At 36.7% G+C, this 21,596-nt stretch overlaps 2 protein-coding genes and 1 long non-coding RNA gene across 3 annotated transcripts in view; 2 read left to right on the forward strand and 1 right to left on the reverse strand.

The window, feature by feature from the left end:
* The window catches only part of LOC130622189 (biogenesis of lysosome-related organelles complex 1 subunit 1-like), a 53,231-nt gene extending 47,009 nt beyond the window's left edge, over positions 1–6,222 (forward strand). Inside the window, exon 5 of the mRNA XM_057437625.1 lies at positions 6,071–6,222. Coding sequence (XP_057293608.1) covers positions 6,071–6,100 — 30 coding nt within the window. The 3' untranslated portion in view covers positions 6,101–6,222. The remainder of the gene's footprint in view (positions 1–6,070) is intronic.
* A 12,857-nt stretch (positions 6,223–19,079) lies between these two features.
* On the forward strand, positions 19,080–19,827 carry LOC130621859 (uncharacterized). Its single transcript, XM_057437215.1, has 2 exons — positions 19,080–19,584; positions 19,666–19,827. The coding sequence occupies exons 1-2, from the start codon at positions 19,336–19,338 to the stop codon at positions 19,825–19,827; spliced, it is 411 nt and encodes a 136-aa protein (XP_057293198.1). The 5' UTR covers positions 19,080–19,335.
* On the reverse strand, positions 19,796–21,564 carry LOC130621861 (uncharacterized). The gene is made up of 3 exons (XR_008980946.1): positions 21,453–21,564; positions 20,485–20,638; positions 19,796–20,155 (listed from the first exon to the last, which is right to left on the reverse strand). It is a non-coding gene; the product is annotated as an uncharacterized LOC130621861 (long non-coding RNA).
* Between the last annotated feature and the right edge of the window lie 32 nt (positions 21,565–21,596).

The following is a 21,596-nucleotide window of genomic DNA, read 5'->3' on the forward strand; positions in this document are numbered from 1 at the left end:
GCACTAGGTGCCCTTTTATTTATCATATTTGGTAGTTAGAGGTCATGAAGTGTTGTGCATAAAAATCACAACACCTTTGCGCCGCTGTTGCTGCCTTATCTGGAGTAAATTAATAATAACTGCTGGTTCTCTTGTGGTTACTTAAAAAAACAGCTGGTTAACTGGTGGTTACTTCAAAATACTGCCGATTACTGTTTGTTACTGCTGGTTCCTACTTTTAGTATCTACGTTTAAAGTGTGATTTTAAACCGAGTGCGGTTTCTTGTTTACTTATGGCACAGGATCCAACACCCCACATCACAAATCAAATCGGAGAAAAACGTAAATAAAATTTTTTAACAACTTTTACACCTTCGCATATTTTTGCGGCTGTCATTTGAAGCCTGGCGCATATTATGAATATTATTTCACTACCATACTCAATGTGGACATTATTTCCAAATCGTACTTACTAAAACAGAAAACGAGCAGAAACCACCAGGAAACGAGCAGAAACCACCAAAAACCACCAGGAAACAAGCAGAAACCATCAAAAAGCCCAAAATACAACCAAAATACAAGAGCAAATGGCTATATGACCGGCGAAAAGATTACCAAAATGCTTGATTATGCGCCCAATTTTTATTCATTTTTTGTTTTTTTCTGGGAAGCCATTGCATTGATGTCTCACTTAACCGAAGTTTTTTTGCTCGAGGGACCGTAAAAAAGGTCCTGCTTATCCGGGGTCTTTTCTCTTCAGCGAAGTATTTTTGTTTAGATTTAGTCAGGAGGTTTAATGGATCGAGAAATTTGGTTCCAAATTATTGAAAGTTCCACTTAACGCAAGTATTAGAATATTTCCCGCACGATGGGGGCGCTATTTGAAGAGGGGGCACTAAATCTAAACACACAATTTAATGTTTTGTTCATCGGACAGCAACTCTTTTGTCTTATTCGGTACCAAAATAGCGTTAAACTGGAACTTCTGGTCGTGTCTTTTCAAGCAGGTGTGGAGGTAATGTAAGTACACATTGCCACTACTTTTCTTCTTGTCTGTGCACTGTCTGATTGCAGTTGTTTTAACAGCTATGACATCTGTCTGTGTAAATGTTAGCTTGCACTCCTCATAACGCTTCACACTGTTCGGGAAGCCACTTTTATCTATTTTATGTACCAATGTATACATTTTTGATTGCACGGATCAAATATTTCAATGGTGGATAACTTTTTTTTTACTTGCCACTGGGTGTCATTTTTATTTAATTTCAGGACTTACTTACAGTAGGAAGGCTTTGACTTTGGATATATCAGGTTCAGGCTGACGAACTCTTCGTTTTCGACCAGGAGTCTTTTTTAAACCAGCGTCAGATGGCTTAGTATACTTGTCATACGAAGAAGGGATGAACGCCATAAATGCATCGAAATGCTGTTTTCGTCTAGTTGGGCCCCAACCAAGCCCTGTTGTCGGTTCAACAAAAAAATGCTGACATCCGGGTGCCAGTCTATACTTCCCTTACAAGGCCTTTTCTACTTCGTCCAAGTAGTTTTCTTTAACCCACTTCATCAGATGTTGACTCACATCGGTGGTGCTTGATAGGTCGCTAAGTTTTTTTTTTCAATAGCCTATGCTTTAGTCCTAAGCTGTTGCTGAAAAACCGTCCATCAATTTGAAGTTTTTCTCGTGCAGACATAACTAAACATTGCTTAAATATATCTGTTCTGTGTTTTTGAAACCACAAGTGAAATCCAGGCATAATGTCGTCCCAAATAGCATTCTAGGTCGTTTATTTGCATACCATATATATCTGCCATTATTCTTCCAACTTTTTTTGATTGATTCCCATACTTTTCAATTTTGTTGAATCTGCTTGTTGGAGGTGTTGCGTGCACCATAAATGGCTTGCATTACGCAAGATGTCATTTACACCGTTGGCGATTGCGTGGTCAAATCATGTCCTACTTTCTTTATATTGACGAGCTTAGGTTCTGAAATCACAATCTCATCAACGAAACTTCGATAGGAATTTTGATTCTTCTTGAATTGCCACTGACTCGGCCTAAAAATAATATTTTATTATCATCAATAAAATAAAATAATTATAAAGTACATAGTAGGAGTTGACTTGGCAGTAGAAATTTTTTAACATAATAAATGTGAAAAAATGTACCTGGGAATGTTGGATGTTTGCCACTGTCATCAATCAGTGTTTCATTCGTGTATGATGAATCAGTGAGCCACAATTTATCTGCCACTTTAAATGTTGTGTCGATGACCAACGCAAAGTTACCCAGACAACAAAATCTGTACAGGTCATGAAGCATGAAAGGCATATAATTTAATGACATATAGCATTCCCCTAGTGAAACGTACAGAACGAACAATGGATCCATTGTGAAGTAAGTCAATCAAACTCTCTGCTTCGGTTAACGCGTCGACAGTCTTTTCCTTTCGTTACATTTGATGTTTCGCATTGTGAACAACTTTGGGAGTATTCAGCATTTCACTTACAGATGATGGTGTACAGTTCTGTTGGCTTAACTTCACGTAAACCTCATCAGGTGCAACACTGTCAGCAAGCATACTTCGTACGTTAGTCAGGAAGGATTTATCTTTCTGGTAATAGGCATTTGCATGGGGTTTGGTAGCGTTACCATGTCGTTTGATATTGAATATTTCACTCTGATCACCAATCCAACGATCCAAGTACAAGTAATATTTGTTAGGTGGGACACTATTCTTCACACATCTCACTGTAGCGATCATATTGGAAAAGTTGTTAGATTTGCTGTAACGGTAATGCCGAGTTAAACAATAAACATTTTCTTCATCGACATACGCTGCTGACGTGTCCCTCACATTAATGTAAACTTTCCCATTAAGATCATATTTATGAGTTATTTTGCATATATCACCGTTTACATAATAACATCTGGATGCATTCCCTCGTTTGGTATAAGCCCCATTATCATTTGCTCTTGCTGAGGCTATAGATATCTTATCGGCGTTCAATGTACACATGAAGTTATCTTGTCTTTCAGCTGAAGGTTTCTTCGTTAATTCAAATTCATGAGGCTTGTCCAACAGTATATTAAAGATGACATCAGACTTATCAAACTCACCAATTCCATCGTTAGCATCTTTCCTAGAAATATTAGGGTTACTGTAAACTTAATTTAAATGTTTTAGTTGTACACTTTTTTATATAAGAACCAGGAAATTTGGCTTCAGCCTGAAGTGTTCTTATTCTGTTCTTAAATTTTGACCATTTTTATTCTTTAGAAGTTAGTTTCGTAAGATCGCAACAATTGATTCTGTGAAAATTTATAACTTAAAAAATATTTCTCCATGTTTGTTGTGTTTTTTAGAGAAAAAGAGAAAATCAGAAAAATTTCAGCCTTGCTATTGTTCTTATTTTTGAACAATTTTCAGCCTCATTGTTTTTATAAAATTGTTCTTATAAAAAAAAGTGTACCTAGACCAGGAATATTCAGGCCTAATGTCAATTTAAAAATGTTTAGTTTTAAGAACTTACAATGAAATATTTTTTGTTCCAACCGTTTTAGTCATTTTTATCTGTGTCTTTTTTGTCTTTACTAAACGCAAAAATCAAAATATAACAATACGTACACTAACTTTTGAAGCATTAAAAAGTAAAAAAAGAAAAACAATATGTTAAAAAATAAAATTATCTACCGTTTAACTTCCTTCACAATGGCTTCATCTTCAGATGATTGCTCAAAGTCTTGGTTGCTGCAAATACCAGGAGAGTATAATGGAAGACATGTATCGGTACATTATTTGCGCATGCTTACGCAACGGAAATTACGTGCGAAACATTTTGCGCGAAAATTATTACGCTAGAAATTATTACGAACAGGAAGTAGTAGAACAAAGATGCTAATGAAAAATATCTACATACCACCGGACTATTGCACAGCTTTTCGTCATCCTCACTGCTTTCCATGCTTGGTCACTTTCTTACTTGAATTAATCAGGGTCCTCTTAACAACTTTCTTCTTATTTAGTTTGATGGTTACACGTTCGCGCATTTGATATCACTTTCAACTTTTTAAACCCAACAAAAATAACCGCTGGAAAATAACAACCTGCGCGGCAGAGGAAAAACGCGAAAAAAAATGAATGAAATTTTTGTTTCACGCATGTCTGGAAATTTATAAACTTTTTCTTTTGCTCTTTCTACGTCTGGGTATAATACATATATAGATGATAATCTCGTCTCCAGAGCTCTTCTACGCCTATGATATTCCGACACATAAGCGTACAAGAGCCCTGGAGACGAACTTGTATGATATCTTCAACATTCCTGCCCTATTAACGGTTTAAGAAGACAAATAAAAATGACATGGATCATGCATATCGCGAGCAACAACTTTCTTATTGAACAAAAATTAAACAAATTTAGAAGTTTCTTCATGAATGATTTTTAAATGTCTAGACATGTTTTTTTTTCGTGCATTAATTACATGAAAACGAAGCTTTCGGCCAAATTTAAAACGACCTGGGGTTTTGAAGATATTATGTGTGAAATAAATATTGCACAGTAATTTACTCTGGTGATTCCTCCGTGGGTCATAGAGAGAGAGAGAGAGAGAGAGAGAGAGAGAGAGAGAGAGAGAGAGAAGGAGAGAGCACAGGTTTTATTATTTGTTAACTGCTGGTTTCTGGTCGTTTCTGTTTGTTTTCTGCTCGTTGTTGGTCGTTATTGGTCGTTTCCTGTTTTAGTAAGTACGATTTCCAAATTGGTAAAAATTGCTTCGCGGCTGGTTGTTCTTGTTTTTATCTTTTCTATATCCGGACCGGAGATGCTCGTCTTTCTATATCCGGACCGGAGATGTTCGTCTTTCTATATCCGGACAGGAGATGTTCGTCTCGCCGTCTTGATATGAAAAAGAAGCGACTGCAAGTAAAAAAAAGTATTGTAAGCTTCAAAGAAAATTGCAAGAGAATTGCTTTATAAATTGCTTTATATTTTTATAAGGAATGATTTGAGCCTGTGGCTTTTATTATGTTGTGTCGAAAAAATATGAGGTTCGTGTTCTTTTAAAAAAGGACGTGTGTATATTTCGTGTTGACTCAAGAACCTTGTCAACGTATATATTATTTTGCGTCCTTTCCTACTCTAGGCCTTTTTTTCTTGCGTTCTTTTTATAAACAGCACTGGGAACGAGGGGTCAAGCGATATTTCAAGCCACAATGTTGCTTTGCTCTGCACCTGCACCGTAGTGCAAACAGCACCTTCACACGATCAATTATAACTTTCCTAAGTCTCGTGACGAAGACAATGTTTTCTTGATTATTATTTTCCACAGAATGTCCTTTATCAACGCGCAGTACAGCAAATGGGGAAATTATTGGAAAGCCTTATCTCACTGTATAGGTATGAAAAAGAGACAACAGGCTTTGTAAACGAGGTTGGACTTTAAAAACCTGCGGTAGTGCAAGTAACAGTCATTTCTAAATATAAAAAAATTCAACTTCACACAATCTGCCTTCCTTCAGTGCCAGAAAATATTGATATCTTTTAATTTTATTCAAAAAAAGAATAAACTGCAGGCTTGAACAGATACTTTACAGCAATATTTGCAAAAGCGTTAAACCATCACGTTTGCTTCCTAGCTTCGTATACGTCATTTGTTTATTTTTTTCGCATCCGCTGAAACTAGATCGTTTCGAAGAAGGCCGCCGTTACTGCCAAAGGTTGCACGTAGTATTTCTAACTTATATTAACGAATTGTAAAAATAATTATTAAATTCTGTAATAGTTTAACATTATCACCGATATAAGTTAAGTTTTTTGAGGTGGGGGTAACCTTTAAGATGTATAAACAAAGTGATGCAGGGTCGAAAGTTGGTGAATTTATCCAAACACAATGACTTTTTATCCCCAAATTTTACTAAAAACTAAGGTTCTCAAAAATTAAATTTTCGCAAGAATGTATATTGGCGGGAACATATTTTTGCGAATAGAGACAGTGGCAATCGAAGTATTTCGCGAAAAAGAAGAATTTTTGCGAAATTCCGAAACGAAAATTTCATGGTAATTCTTAAATCTATATGCTATGATTTTAGGTGATGGACCGAAAGTCACGTGAAATATGAAGTCTGGCAAATTCAAACCATCCAATGGAAAAAAGTAGAAACCTGTTCTTGATCATTATTATTATTGTTATTATTTTTATTATTAACATTTTAACAACTCGAAAAAAAAATCTATAAAGTGATTTTTTATCGTAATGGATTGGAGTCTTTTGAATACCCCCCTTTATTTTTGTCAAAACATTTGCAGTACGTGGAATTAGTAAACGATTAGATGCAACATTTCCAGCAAGAATTTCAAAATCGAGAACATTGTCTCTCATATGACACACCACTAATCTTGTGCCATTGCACAATCCGTTTTATAGCAGGAGGGTTATTAATACACCTGAATTTCCAATAAACCCTGTGTGGCGGCATACTAGAGGGTGTAATGCTATTTAAAAACTCCATAGGATACATACCAGGTCCGACGACACGAATTTTTAAGTGGTGTGCCTAATGCATCAGCGCCAAAATGTTTGGCATTTGGACCCTCTAAATTTAGAGTAGTTTTCTATTTTGAATAGCAAAAAAATCAGCTGCTCCCACTTTTTCCACGGCGGATTTGAAATGTAACTAAAAAATGTTTGAATTGCTACACACTGAAAACGGATATTTTTTATGAGGAGAAAATTATGAAACTGTTCCGACCCATATTGTCCGGTCGACCCATGTTGTCCGAAAAACGGCAACAACCCATATTGTCCGAGTCCAACCCATATCGTCGGGATAAAGTAAATACATTTTTATCGCTTGGTTAATTTTCAGAAAATACATCCTGTGTCAATGCTGACTGTTGGACCCTGAATAAGACCATTTAATGAAATTTAGAAGGTGACGCAAATCTCATTCTCATCTAAACCTTTTCAGACAACATGGGCTGGCATATTGCCGCTACCCATATTGTCCTAAACTTTTCTGGACAACCTTGGCAGACATATAGCCTTTACCCATATTGTCCTAAGCTTTTTCGGACAACATGGGCTGACATATAGCCTCTACCCATATTGTCCTAAACTTTTTCGGACAACATTGACAGGCATATAGCCTCTACCCATATTGTCCTAAACTTTTTCGGACAACATGGGCAGGCATATAGCCTTTACCCATATTGTCCTAAACCTTTTTGGACAACATGGGCAGGCATATAGCATTGACCCATATTGTCCTAAACCTTCTAGCTCAACATGGGCAGGCACAAATCCAATAAAAAAAACACAAAACAGTGCAAATTTTTTGAATGAATAAAAGTCAGGCATATATTATTTATTGTTGAATTCAAAATTGGTTTCAAATAAAGATTAAAATGCAGTCCAATGAAGTTAACCAATACAAACGTTGTAAAAAGATTGTGCCTTTACTTAGCAATTTCTACTTGGCATTTAAGCCCCATGTCAAAAAATTAAATTGTGTTCTATATCTTTTCTTTGCTGGACAAAACATAATATGCACTTACAAAAACATCTCTATAATAGCCATCAAACAATCAAATTGATTTAGACAGGATTCAAACCTGCATTTCCCTGTTAACAGGACATCCTACCTATTGGATGACTCAATCGTAAGTCAAAATTATTAGACATACAAACTAAACTTACATTTTTTGTGATTAGTTGGTGGAAAATAACTCTTAAAAGATTGTTTGTTTATCTCTATAATAATACGCCAGTTCCGTGTGTCTGTAACAGGCAAAGTGGATGTCTTCATTTTCCTTTGATGTTGCCGAAAAATGCATGTCTAATATGTTAAATTTGCTGACGTTACGACGCGACGAAAATAACACTACTTTAACGTCAATATCCTATATAAAATTAATGAAACTATTACAGTGCACCTAAAACTTTGAGGCCAAATAACTTGGAAACGAGGTGGTGACGTCAATGATTTTTCACCGCGTGGGTAACTAGGGACCAACTAGGACCAATTTGGGTAATTTTCCCAAACCTGGGTCCCCGAATCCGTTTCGGAATGGACGGGTTGATGACGTCATCGAAAAACCTTCAAATCCTAATATCTCTGCAACCGTTTGTCAAAAATACGCGATCCTATACATTTTCTTGCTCAGCGTTTCAAGATCTATACGATGAAGGCAACAGGCATACACATTTCTGAAAAAAAACATTTTGTGTTCTGACATGTCTCTGCTGACGTCATCAAAATTTAAATGACGGTTGTTTTTCTCTGTTATCCTGCCTAAGTGGATTTTTCCACGGGCCTTATCGACTAGTCTATATAATAATACGCCAGTTCCGTGTGTCTGTCTGTCACTTTTGCAAAGTGGATTACATTCTTCAAAATTTTCTTTAACAAATTCTATAAAACATCGCCTATAAAATTGTTCTGTAATTTACCAAACTTTACGATAAAATAGTGTTAAAAACTGAGGACACGTGTGTTCAACATAATCTATTCTCAAAAATAATAATATTTACAGTTCTTCTTTCGTACTTGTTTTCGACATGTTCTCCATCGTATAGCGTGTACTCCATTAAAGTGTGTATTCGCTATAACATCTTCCCCTGAAACAGCAAAACAAAAGAGAAGCAACTTGTCCTATACATAACATAAATTTCTAACATAACTACGTGTCTGTCTAAACGTCTGTCGAATTGCTATCTACAGATGTCTTGAAAGTTCATTGGTTAGTGTGTTTTCCATTCTTGTATTGGTCTTCTATATCGTTTTGGATATGTCTTTCTCGACTGCGGTTCTTTCGACGTTCGCTGTGACGCAGAGTTGTTTGTCATGGTTGTTTTAGAAGTAGATTTGGGGCCGCTATTCTCAAGTTCAGGTCTGTGAACGGTAACATGGTGTTCCTCATCATCCTCATCCGCAGTGTCTATTTTTATTGGCACATGTTTGGCAGTATCTGGAATTGGTTTGAAATGAGATATGTTGCGGGTGATCTGGTGTTCTGTTTCCTTATTCATCGCAGTGATCATCGTTCCTTTGATATCAGTAACGTGGTATGGATTCGGATTGAAAGGAGGTGTCACTTTGTTTATCTTTTTCTGTTTCACCAGAACGCGGTCACCGATGTTTAGTTCTTGTTCTTGTGTGTATCTGTTGTTATCGGCATATTCTTTTGCTTTTTGTTTACTGTCTTGGTCATTTTTGTTTAACTGTAGTTCGATGGAGTCGTCAACTTTGCTAAAAAAGTCGGGAATAGCACATCGTATTTTGCGATTATACATAAGGTCGGCTGGAGGAATATTTGTTGTAGAATGAGGTGTTATACGGTACGCCATCAAGAAGTTCTGCACTTCTTCGACGTACGACTTGTTTTCAATGTGTGCTGTACAGATTATTTTCGTCAATGGTAACATGAATCTCTCGACCTCGCCATTCGCTTGTGGCCATAAGGGCGTAACCCTCCTATGATATATTCTCCTCTTTTCCATATATCTTTTCACTTCACTGGAACGAAACGGCGGTCCGTTATCGGAAACAAGTGTTTCCGGATTTCCAAAGTGTGCAAAGGTATCGTTACAAATGTTGGTGAAGTTCTTTGCTGTGGTATTGTTTGTGAATGCCACGACAGGATATCTACTCCGCTGATCTATCATTACTAAGGCATACTTATTGTCAGGGAGCGGTCCCAAGTAATCTGCGTTGACTGTTTGCCATATACGAGCCGGTAATTCTGTTGGCTGGATGGGTGGTAGCGTAGATTTCTTGCTGACAGATTGACATGGAATGCAGTTGTTTACTTCATCTGTTACTAGTTTGTCCATGCCGGTGAACCAAACTTTACTTCGCAGAAGGGCTTTTGTTTTTGATAATCCCTGATGACCAACGTGGGCAAGTTTAACTACTGTACGGTGGTATATTCTTGGTAATACAATTCGTTTGTCCTTCAGTATTAGATTCTGTTCTGAATTCAAGGTTAAGGAATCTTTTATTTTGTGGAAGTGTTTTAATAACTTTTTTTCGTCTGATTCTGGAGCTTCTTCCAGATGTCGCCATTTGTTTGTGCTAATGATTAATATCAATTGTTTTAATGCTGGGTCAGCTAGTGTGGCGGTTTTTATATCATTAATGTCTAAAGCGTTTGGTGTTGCGTACGACGTGAGAAAATTAACGTGTTTTTCGATGTATTTTGTATCTGTGCCAATAGACGTTGGATTTCGGCTTAGGTAGTCACATATGTTATCTGCAGAACTGACGTAATCTGTTTTAAAGTTGTACCTCTGTAGTCGCAACATCATTCGTTCAATTCGCGGGGGCGGTGTTGATTTGGGATTGTTCAGTATATTTACTAATGCTTTGTTGTCGCTAAAAAGTGTGAAGTGCTTTCCGTAAAGGTACAAATTGTTTTTTTCACATGCATAAGTCGCTGCTAAACATTCCCGTTCTATCTGGGAGTAATTCATTTCCGGTTGCGTAAGTGATCTTGAAGAGTAAGATATCACATCTATGTCATTTTCTTACAATTTTTTTGAAGTAGGATCGCTGAAATTCCCACTGGGCTTGCATCGCAGAACAAGAGTGTTTCTTTGTTTTCGTCAAAGTATGACAGACACGACTTTTCGGATAATGTTGTTGTCAAAGTTACAAACGCTTCTTGGCATTCTGTATTCCACTCAAATTTTACATCTTTTCGCGTTAAACGTCGGAGAGGATAAGTAATGGTACTGTAGTTCGGAATGAATCTTTTCAAATAATTAATCATCCCCAAAAAGCTTCTTAATGATTTGACGTCTGTAGGTCGGTTGACGTTTAAAAGACCGTTAATTTTTGTCGGACTTGGTCTCATCCCCTCTGCTGAAAACACATAGCCGAAATACTCAAGGTTATGTTGGTCAAACAAGCATTTGTGTAGGTTTAATGTTATACCCTTATCCGATAGTGTCTTAAACACTTGTGTCAAGATTCTGTCATGTTCTTCTGTCGTTTTTGCGTAAACTAGTATGTCATCGGCAATATTGTCTGCACCGTTTATGTCTGAAAGTATTGATTGGATCGTATGTTGTAGTTCCTCTGAAGCACTATTTGCACCAAATATTAATCGTTTGTACTGCATAATTTTGTCTTGTGTGCGGAACGCTGTTATATATCTGCAAGACTCGTCTAGTTCTAACTGGTGGAATGCTGCGTTAAGGTCTAGTTTAGTAAAGTGTTTGCTGTCCTTAAGATTTACAAGTAGGTCGTCAACAGTAGGCGTGGGATAACGTGTTCTTACTATCGCTCTGTTTGCGCATCTCATGTCGAGACATATGCGAATACCGTTATTGCCCTTGGGTACGACAACAATTGGGTTGACCCACGGCGTCGGTTGTCCCTTGACTTCCTCTATAATATCTTGTTGCTGTAATTTTTCTATCTCTGCTTTCACTTTCTGTCTTAGTGCAAATGGGATACGTCGTTCCGCCTGTGTGACCGGTGTCACTTTCTCGTCGATATGTAGTTTGACCTTATAATCCGTAAATTTGCCTATCTTATTGCTAAAAAGCTTCTCTTTGTAAACTTCAATCAACGCACGTAATCTAGTAGGTGGTTGAACTTTTTGGGCATGTTTTGTTTTGCTCTCCCTCGTGCTGTTTTTTGTTTCAACGTTAATCTTATATGCTGCATTGTTTGTGTTTCTAGATTTATCTGGTTTCTTTTGAGGAATCACGTCATCCTTCGGCATAATTATTAATTTTAATTCGAGGGCAGTTTTGCCGTTTAAAAGATTTTTGTGGTCAGTGTTAATTACATAAAAATCTTTTGTTGTAAGGCGGTGCTTATTTTCGATAACGAGGTTAATTTTTCCGAGGACTTTTAATTTGGGTTCGTTCGAGCCGTATGTGATCACCTTGGTGGCTGTCTTTTGTAAGCGAAGTTTCCCGCCACAATTTTCGTTCACTTTGTGAAATGTTTTTGTGTTCAAAATATTCAAAGCAGAACCGGTATCCATTAAGAATCGTGTGGGTGTGACCCCTTCTACCTTCACTTTTGTATAAAATCTTTCTATAGAATTTACTGACGCATAATCTTTGATCTCACTATTCTCAACGCAAACCGAAACTTTTGACTCATAGTGTGTATTTGAATTAGAACGGACACTAGCAATACAGTTATTGTTGTTGTTGTTAGCATTCCCCGCGGTAGATAACATAAATAGATGTAAACTGTTCACATTTTCGGCACCAGAGTCAGAGGAATCAGAAGTAGCCGTATTGTTGTTCACGAAGCGCCTTCCTCGAGATATCGGACCCCTAGCACTACTTTTGCAGCAACGGGCAAAATGACCGATCTTGTGGCATTTATTACATTCTTTCCCTTCGGCCGGACATGCCTGAGAATGTGGGTAGTCGTTCCCACATCTATAACATGTTTTATAGTTATCTTTTCGGCTACTGCTATTCCCTCTGCTCGACAAGTTCTTACCTCTGAGTGTTTCCAGTTTCTTTGTAAGTCGGTTAATTTCTTCCTGTGGATTCATCGAACGCTCTACATCATCGGCTTGTTGATCTGCATCCTCCAAATGTTTTCCATAAATCAATAAGTCTGCTAAACTAATTGCTGTATTCTTAAATGCGTGTTTACGAATTTTGCTGTTATGAGTAGATAACACAATTTGTTGTTTAAGCTCTTTGTCCAAATTTGTTCCAAAGTCACATTTATTCGCCTGCTGTTTTAACCGTATGTAAAACTGATGAATGTTTTCGTCGGGGTGTTGTTTTAGTTTTCTAAATGCATACACTTCATAATCGATGTTTTTCTTAGGTGAAAAATATCCATCAAATATTGTAATGGCGTTTGCAAACGTTTCATCTGTACCTGGTACTAAAAGATTGTCGTATATGTCATACGCCTCTTCACCAATGTAATTAAGCAATAAGGCTAATTTCTGCTTGTCTTCTTCAACGTTCAGAGCGACGCACAAGTTTAAAAAACGTTTCTTATATTTTTCCCATCGAGTTGAGATTGTAGTAAAATCATCCGTATCAAACTTTGGAAAAGTTGGAAGGTTTAAAGTTGAAATAGCCATAGTTTGTAATACACACGAATTACACCAAGATTAATTTCTTCTGAGAATGAAGTAAATTTCTGTTGTTGTTTAGGATCTTTCGTTAAAAATATAATTTCTCGTCGCCAATGTTAAAAACTGAGGACACGTGTGTTCAACATAATCTATTCTCAAAAATAATAATATTTACAGTTCTTCTTTCGTACTTGTTTTCGACATGTTCTCCATCGTATAGCGTGTACTCCATTAAAGTGTGTATTCGCTATAACAAATAGTATTGACGTCAAAGGAAAGTTAATTAAGATTAGTGAAGCCATTAATTATAATGCACTTAAAACTTTGAGGCCAAATAACTTGGAAACGAGGTGGTGACGTCAATGTTTTTTCACCGCGTGGGTAACTAGGGACAACCTGGGACCAATTTGGGTAAGTTTTTCAAACCTGGGTCCCCGAATCCGTTTCGGAATGGACGGTTTGATGACGTCATCAAAAAACCTTTAAACCTTGATATCTCTGCAACCGTTTGTCAAAGATACATGATCATATACATTTTCTTGATCAGCATTACAAGATCTATACGATGAAGGCAACAGGTATGCATATTTCTGAAAATTTTTTTTTGGGTTTTCACAGGTCTCTGCTGATGTCTGCAAAATTTAAATGATGGTTGTTTTTCTCTGTTATCCTGCCTAAGTGGATTTTTCCACGGGCCTTATCGACTATCTCTTATAATAATACGGAGCTTCTGTCTGTGACTTTTGCAAAGTCGATAAAATTTCTTTGATAAAGTCTATAAAACATCGTCTATAAATTTGTTCTGTAGATTATCAAACTTTGACGTTAGAGCAATATTGACGTCAAAGAAAGTATATTAAGATTAGTGAAGCCATTGCATTGCACTTTTAAATTTAAGGCTAAATAACTTGGAAACGGGTGGAAATAACTGACGTCATCTCCTGCGTGGGTAACTAGGGACTACCTGGGACCAATTTGGGTAAGTTTCCCAAACCTGGGTCCACGAATCCGTTTCGGAATGGGCGGGTTGATGACGTCATGAAAAAACCTTCAAGCCCTAATATCTCTGGCAACAATTTATCAAAAGTACATGATCCTATACATTTTCTTGATCAGCGTTTCAAGATCTATGCGATGAAGGCAACATTTATACAAATTTCTAAAATAAAATTTTAGGTTTTGACGGGCCATTGCTGACGTCGGCAAACTTTTAAAACCCTTACATTTCATTAATCGCTCATCAAAACCACACGATTATATACATTTTCTTGATCAGCTGTGTAAGCTTTACACAATGGAGGAAACATGAAAACAAGTTTCTCAATTTATTTATTGTGTATTTGCACTGCTGACATCAGCAAATAATCTAAAACAACCTATTTTTCCATTGTCGTTCTGCCTAAGTGGATTACTCCACGGGCCCTATCGACTAGTCTCGTATAATAATACGGAGACTGTGTCTGTTTGTAATAGGCAAAGTGGATATTTTCCTTTGATGTCGCCGAAAAACTTATGTCTAATACGTTAAGTTTTCTGACGTTACGGCGCGACGTCAATACTAAAACTTCACGTCAACATCTTATATCAAATTAATGAAGCCATTACAATGCACATAGAATTTTGAGGCCAAATAACTTGGAAACGAGGTGGTGACGTCAATGATTTTTCACCTCGTGGGTAACTAGGGACCACCTAGAACCAATTTAAGTAATTTTTCAAAACCTGGTTCCCCAATCTGTTTCGGAATGGGCGGGTTAATGACGTCATCAGAAAATCTTCAAACCTCAAAATCTCTGCAACCGTTTGTCAAAGATACATGATCATATACATTTTCTTGATCAGCGTTTTAAAATCTATACGATGGAAGCAACGGGTATACAAATTTCCTTAAATAATTTTTTTGCATATTTGTTCGTTCTTGCTGACGTCAGCAAATTTTTAAACCCTTTTATCTCCTTAGGCGTTTGTCCAAAACAAATGATCCTGTATATTATTTTATTCATCTATTCAAGCTCTACACAATAGGGCAACAAGTAAAAAAATTTGTAAGAAAAAAATATTCTTTCTCTTGACAGATCCTAGCTGAAGTCATTAAAATTTAAATGAAGGTTCATTTTTACTGTTATCCTAAGTGGATTTTTCCACGGGCTTTATCAAATAGTCAATATAATAATACGCCAGTTCCATGTGTCTGTGACAGGCAAAGTGGATGTGTTCATTTCCATTGATGTTGCCGAAAAATGCATGTCTAATATGTTAAATTTTATAACGTTACGACGCGACGTCAATATAACTCTACTTTACCGTCAATATCCTACATTAAAATAATGAAGCCCTTGCAGTGCTTTTTCTTTATATATATATATATATGGATCGACCTTAAGTCGACAAAACGATGTTGTTAAACCTGCTTTAAGTCGACAGATTCGTTAGGTCGACAAAAGTTGTGTCGACTTAACGTTTGACCCCATTTTTTTTTCCGTGAAAAGAGAAATAATTATCTTAAAAGCATATGCTTGATAGGCTTAGCCGCCATGATGCCCATGCCATGTTAAACAAAACATCAAAAGAGGGTTGTACCTATAAAAAGCTCTTCTAGTTCTAGCCTAGCTTATATTACGCAAAGTCGACAGTATGTCCAAAATTAAACCCTAGGTCGACACGAACTTCGCGTCGCTTTTGCTCCTACCCAATTGGATATATTACATGGTTTTTCGCTCCAAAAGAAGCACCTAATAGAGGCTTAGTGTTTTTTATGGGTAAATTCAACCACGTCGTATTAATTTTGGCAATTTTGGAAATATATATTTTTTTTGCGGGAAAAAGACGGTGGTGGCTAGTTTGTATCGGTGAAAGTTGGTCGATATTTTTTGACGACTTTTCAAAATTCGTCTTGCCGCCAGTCCCGCGCCTCGACTTCACGGTCCCTTGTGTTTCCTCCGTACGGGAATATTTATCATGGAAAAGGAGGAAATTAGGTGTGTTGTGTCATGGTTTGTTGTTGATAAGAAAAACTCTAAATCTAAAAAATATAGGTACAACTAAAAGAAATGTCCGTCCTAACATGCCAAGCATCTCCATTTTTTATGCTCATCGTCGCTAGCAAAAACTTTTGCTGGAATTTTCGCACAGCGACGATGAAACCATTCTTTGCATTCACCGCACATGGCCATGAACAAATTTTTATCTTCTTCAACATCTCTATCAAAGAAAATATCTCTACATATGCAGTAAATCGAATGTGTCTTCGCAAAAGGTCTACAGAAACGTTTTCTCTTTGTTGATTTTGGGAAAAAGCTAAAGGTTGCTGATTCTAAACACTTTAGTAGGTGTGGTCTCATCTGTTTAGTGTCAAAAGATATCGATTGTGGACTTCTACCGAAGGATTCTTCGACAGCGAACGCAATGGCAAATAGACCGCAATCAATATCATTTTCTTGTTGTTGTACTGACGCGTTAGTGATCTTTATGGCGTCATCGTGGCAATACATCATTCTAGCGATTTTTTTCAACGTGTTTCGTTCAAGCTCTTTGTTATACACACTGAGCGAATCGTACAAGTAAATTTCGTCTTGCGACTTTCTTTTTCCTGTCACCCAATGATTTCGCTCTTTTATAAAAAAAATCTGTACAAATTGATTCGGAAATCTTGAATGACAGGTGTAACTGAGTCCCGTATCTTCGAATCCATCTACACCACTCTGCTTCTTCAAAATACTCTGAGCAAAATTTATTGTTGCATGTGTCAGCCGTTCTCCATTCATGACTTCCTTGCGCATCGTATCGTCTAACACACCATTGTATGGTCTTGGTGGTAAGTCTGGATGGAGGATTTCATCAATGATGGAAACTTCATTGTCGTCACCACCTTGATCGAGAGTGTCATCATGTGCGGTATCAGCAAGATCGTGAGTTCTGAATTAAAGGAAAGTTACTTTAGGTTGACCATGGAAGAAATACGTTTTCAACATACAAATTTCGAATAAATAAGTGAAATAAGGCTGTGTTCGTTATTGGCAAATTATCAGTTACGTCATTATCGTTTTCAGCTTGGTCATTTGCGCCAAAAAGATCATAGTCCAATGTCATGCGTCTCTAGATAAAAAAAAAATAAATAAAATAAAATAATAATAATAAAAAATAATAATAAAACAAACAAATAAAAAATAACGTAAAAATCCAGTATGCGCTAGCGCTCGTTCCAAAATTTGCTGTCGTACATGTTGCAGATAGAACAAAGTCGAGTAAGAAGAACATATAGGTTGGTATATGAAGAAATATAAAAATCGTACCAGTTGGAAATGTCGTTATATACTGCAATCGACTCTCTATTGTTAATTGATCATCTTTCATGTGATACTTCACCAATGCGCCTTTCAATTTTTTTGAAGCAACAGTTCTGTTCCATTTAGAATCTTTTTCAATTTTATACCCAGGAAACAGTAGGAGTTTCTTCACGCTGAATACAACAGGACAATCCAACTTCTTGGTGTGTTGTGCCAGTTTTCTCGTTCTAACACATTCGGGGTGGTCACCACGAAGTTTTTCTTCTCGATCTTGTTTGTATTTCTTTTTTATAGAGATACCTCTGTCTTTCCCTTGGTGGCATTGGTATTTCTTTGTACCGAGCCATATATATGGTATGCCATTAAAATGAATGGGAAGACTGTCTTCTTTATGTGTTAATTGCCAACAAATTTGAGGTGATGAAGAGGCTTCTAAAACCTCTTGTAAACATTCTGTAACAAAACGATCAAATCTACATTTTGTGTGATGTGTGATCAGTTGATCTTTTGTTATTGCATTGATTGCTGAATATGAGTTCAAATGAAATATATTGATAATATTAATGAAGACTTACGATCTTTGTTGAAATCTTTGGTTTCTGACAAAACTGTGTAATGAGTTTTCGTCTTCACTTCGTATGAATCCAAAGCCTCGTGAAATTCACTATACGAGGGATAACGATGTAACGAACTACTAGATTCACCGGATTCACCTTGAGAAAAAATATCAAAAATGTAGTAATCCATTTCGTGGATAAATATTTCTACATGAAAAAAAAATTCAGTCAAAATAAATGAAAAACTCACCCATAATTTAGCAACAACACCACAAAGTACTCCGTTTTTACCACCAAAATACGTATAAAAAATACAGTTGTGAAAAAAAACTTTCAATTTTAATATTTTCTTCGTGTTTATGAAAACACGTGCAACGCACACCTTCTTCTCATTATATAATAATTTTATGAAGTACTTTTCCCGCGGAATCTGATATTCACGGCGAGACGACATCGCTAACGTCACACGACGTCGAAAAAAAAATATATTTCAGGCCGCCAACTTTCACCGATACTGTTCTGCCCGGATAATGAACATTGGCCTGATTAAGTACGGCAGCTTGTCCCGGTTAAGAACAGGGCAGAAAATACATAATCAGGGCAACATAATCAGGACAGGCCGGCTTATTACTCAAAAAATATTATTCGACACTTATAGAACGAACGAAATCGGGGCAGGCCGACTTATGTATGACAGTCAAATATTATTCGACACTTATAGAACGAACGTAATCGGGGCCGGCCAGCTTATGTATGACAGTGAAATATTATTCGAGACTTATAGAACGAACGTAATCGGGGCCGACCGGCTTATGTATGACAGTGAAATATTATTCGAGACTTATAGAACGAACGTAATCGGGGCCAACCGGCTTATGTATGACATTTTTCTATTATTTCTGACTTATTATAGAACGAACATAATCGGGGCAGGCCGACTTATGTATGACAGTCAAATATTATTCGACACTTATAGAACGAACGTAATCGGGGCCGGCCAGCTTATGTATGACAGTGAAATATTATTCGAGACTTATAGAACGAACGTAATCGGGGCCGACCGGCTTATGTATGACAGTGAAATATTATTCGAGACTTATAGAACGAACGTAATCGGGGCCAACCGGCTTATGTATGACATTTTTCTATTATTTCTCACTTATTATAGAACGAACATAATCGGGAAGGCCGGCTTATGTATGACAGTCAAATATTATTCGACACTTATACAACGAACGTAATCGGGGCCGACCGGCTTTTATATCATTCGTGACAAGCAAATAGGAAAGTATCGCAAATGAAACGAAATTCGCAATTTACGTGGAGCCTTTTTTTCTTTCGCCAGACAGGATGTCTAGTTTCTTACAAATTCGAAGAAAACGTTCGAAAAAACTTTCATTTAAATTTTTCAATCGTCGGAGCTACACTAGTTTTAGTTAAGCCATGGAAGTCCATCGCCAAAAATTTAAACAATTTGCCCAGCGTTACAAAGGCACTGGTAAAAGACCAACGAGTGGCACAATAACAAGAGAGTTCGGGAAGAAAATTTCCCAGAACTTAAAAAGCAATGAGTCGGACAGTAAAAAGGGTACAGAAGCACGTCGCTTCAGATTATTGACCCAGAAGTTTAAACTGATGAACTGCGAAGAGCTGGGAATGGTGGATATTTTGATTGTGCCTTCACAAGAAGCTGTAAGTGAAAAATCGTGATTTCAAATTTTTAGTTCGATGTTCAACAATGTAAGTAATTATTATAACCGTTACTTTTTTCAGAAAAACCATACAAGTAATCAATCGATACCTGAAGGTTACTTAAGAGTGGCATACGTAGATGAATTCTTTGACATCATACGCTCAATTCACTGTAATGAATTAAAACACGCTGGTGTGAAAAAGACATTCAAAAAGGTATTAGTGTTTTCTTATCAGAATTAATAACTATATTTACATAAAAAATTGTACCCTAGACAAAATATAAAGATTGATACAAATAACTACTCAATTCGTATTTTTCCTACTAAGGTTTCAAGTTCATTTTGGGGTATCCCAAGATCGGTTTTTGAAGAGTATATCAATCTTTGCGAAACTTGCCACTTAAAACAGCCACAGAAGACTGTACTGCCAATCAAGCCTATTATATCAAATGGCTTCATGAAACGCTTCCAAGTAAGTAACCACAATCATACCGACTGTTTCAAAACAGTCAAGGTTATCACTGATTCGAACTTTGATAACGATGAAGACATCGACGTTTTCTCCATACCTGTTAAAGAACAAATGAATTACAAACGTCATGCTGAACAGCAACATGATGGTATGTACTTTTTCTTCAACTGAACTGAAATTAAAATTGACGTTTTATTATGAATTCTGTGTTTAATCTTTGTTGTGAATCAATTGTGTAGGCGAAGAGAATACGAATTCGAAGAACGTCACAAATGAAGCACATGTTATTGAAGACGATTGCGAAACTGGTTGTAAGTACTGACACGTTTTTAAAAAAAAAATATAAAAACTTTCAAGTGGACCTTCATATTAATGAAAAATAATCAATTTTCAAAGAAGAAACATATAGTACATAAAAATATTTACCATGAAAACCATCAACATGGTGCTTTTCCATTCACAAGACAATAAGAAATAGTAACGTCCATACTCAGTTTTTTTATATTTATATTAATAGTTCTTGCATATATTACAGCATTGTCAACACTCCAACGACATTGGACTCCACGAACAACAGCTTCTAAAAAGATAAAAAAAACGAGAGAGGAGATGGTTCAACGGTTTGAGAAAAACCATTGCAGCAAAGTCAATGCTTATGAAGTTGGGGATAATGTCTCTGTTCGACTCCCTAAAAAAGACCACAGCAACACTCATGCTTCACGCATGCCATGTGTGGTTATCAGTGTTTCTGGTGACAAAGAGAGATATTATCAACTGCTTACACAACATGGCGTATTGCACAATAAATACAGATCTGGGGATCTAGAATTTTTCAGGGGAAATTTCAACATGGACCTTAAAAATTCTGATAAGTTCGTCAGCTTGAGGGAAGCAAATCGCCTTCAAAATGTAACAGATAATGTAGTGAGTCGATGTGGTTGTAAGTCAGGATGCAAAACAAACATATGCAAATGCATCAAAGAAAACGTAAGAACTGTATTGAAGAAGTAACTGGTAAGTCAGAATATTTTGCCCCTGTTTATTTAATCCTAACTGTATGTGAAGCATTACTAACTTTGTTTTATAGTGATAATTGATTCTGATGAAGAGGAGAACCCACTGGAGCCGCAATGGAGGGCGTTTTTAACCCGATGCCTTGAAAAAGGTATATTGAAGAAATGCATAGAGAAATCTCTAGACCCACATTGTAATCTGTTGCTTAACCAGAAATCAGGAGGTGTTTTTAAAGTTGCGGCTAATTTTGAGGGATTAAACATCTTCTAGAAGATTTTTTATCAGCTTCAAAACCTTTATTTTTATCAGATTACCACGTTCACAGCTTTGAAATTAGTTCTTTGGAATAACAGGTGTTTAAAACGATAAAATAAACTTACCCACGTACATAAAGATTCGTCAATGTTTCATTTACAAAAGTCGGAAGGAAATGCCAATCACAGCCTGCCTGCCATTATATCAGCGTTCATAAACCGGTCACCACGACATAATTAGGGCTAAAAAAACATAATCGGACCATACGT

This window comes from Hydractinia symbiolongicarpus, chromosome 12 (genome assembly GCF_029227915.1).
Source record: "Hydractinia symbiolongicarpus strain clone_291-10 chromosome 12, HSymV2.1, whole genome shotgun sequence".
NCBI classification, from domain to species: domain Eukaryota; kingdom Metazoa; phylum Cnidaria; class Hydrozoa; order Anthoathecata; family Hydractiniidae; genus Hydractinia; species Hydractinia symbiolongicarpus.

What these genes read in the sequence shown, in the direction of transcription:
- LOC130621859 (XM_057437215.1), top strand. Translation starts at nt 19,336, where the DNA reads ATGGAAGTCCATCGCCAAAAATTTAAACAATTTGCCCAGCGTTACAAA. An exon ending in TTGTGCCTTCACAAGAAGCT is followed by an intron (nt 19,585 to 19,665) that starts GTAAGTGAAAAA and finishes TACTTTTTTCAG; the next exon opens with AAAAACCATACAAGTAATCA.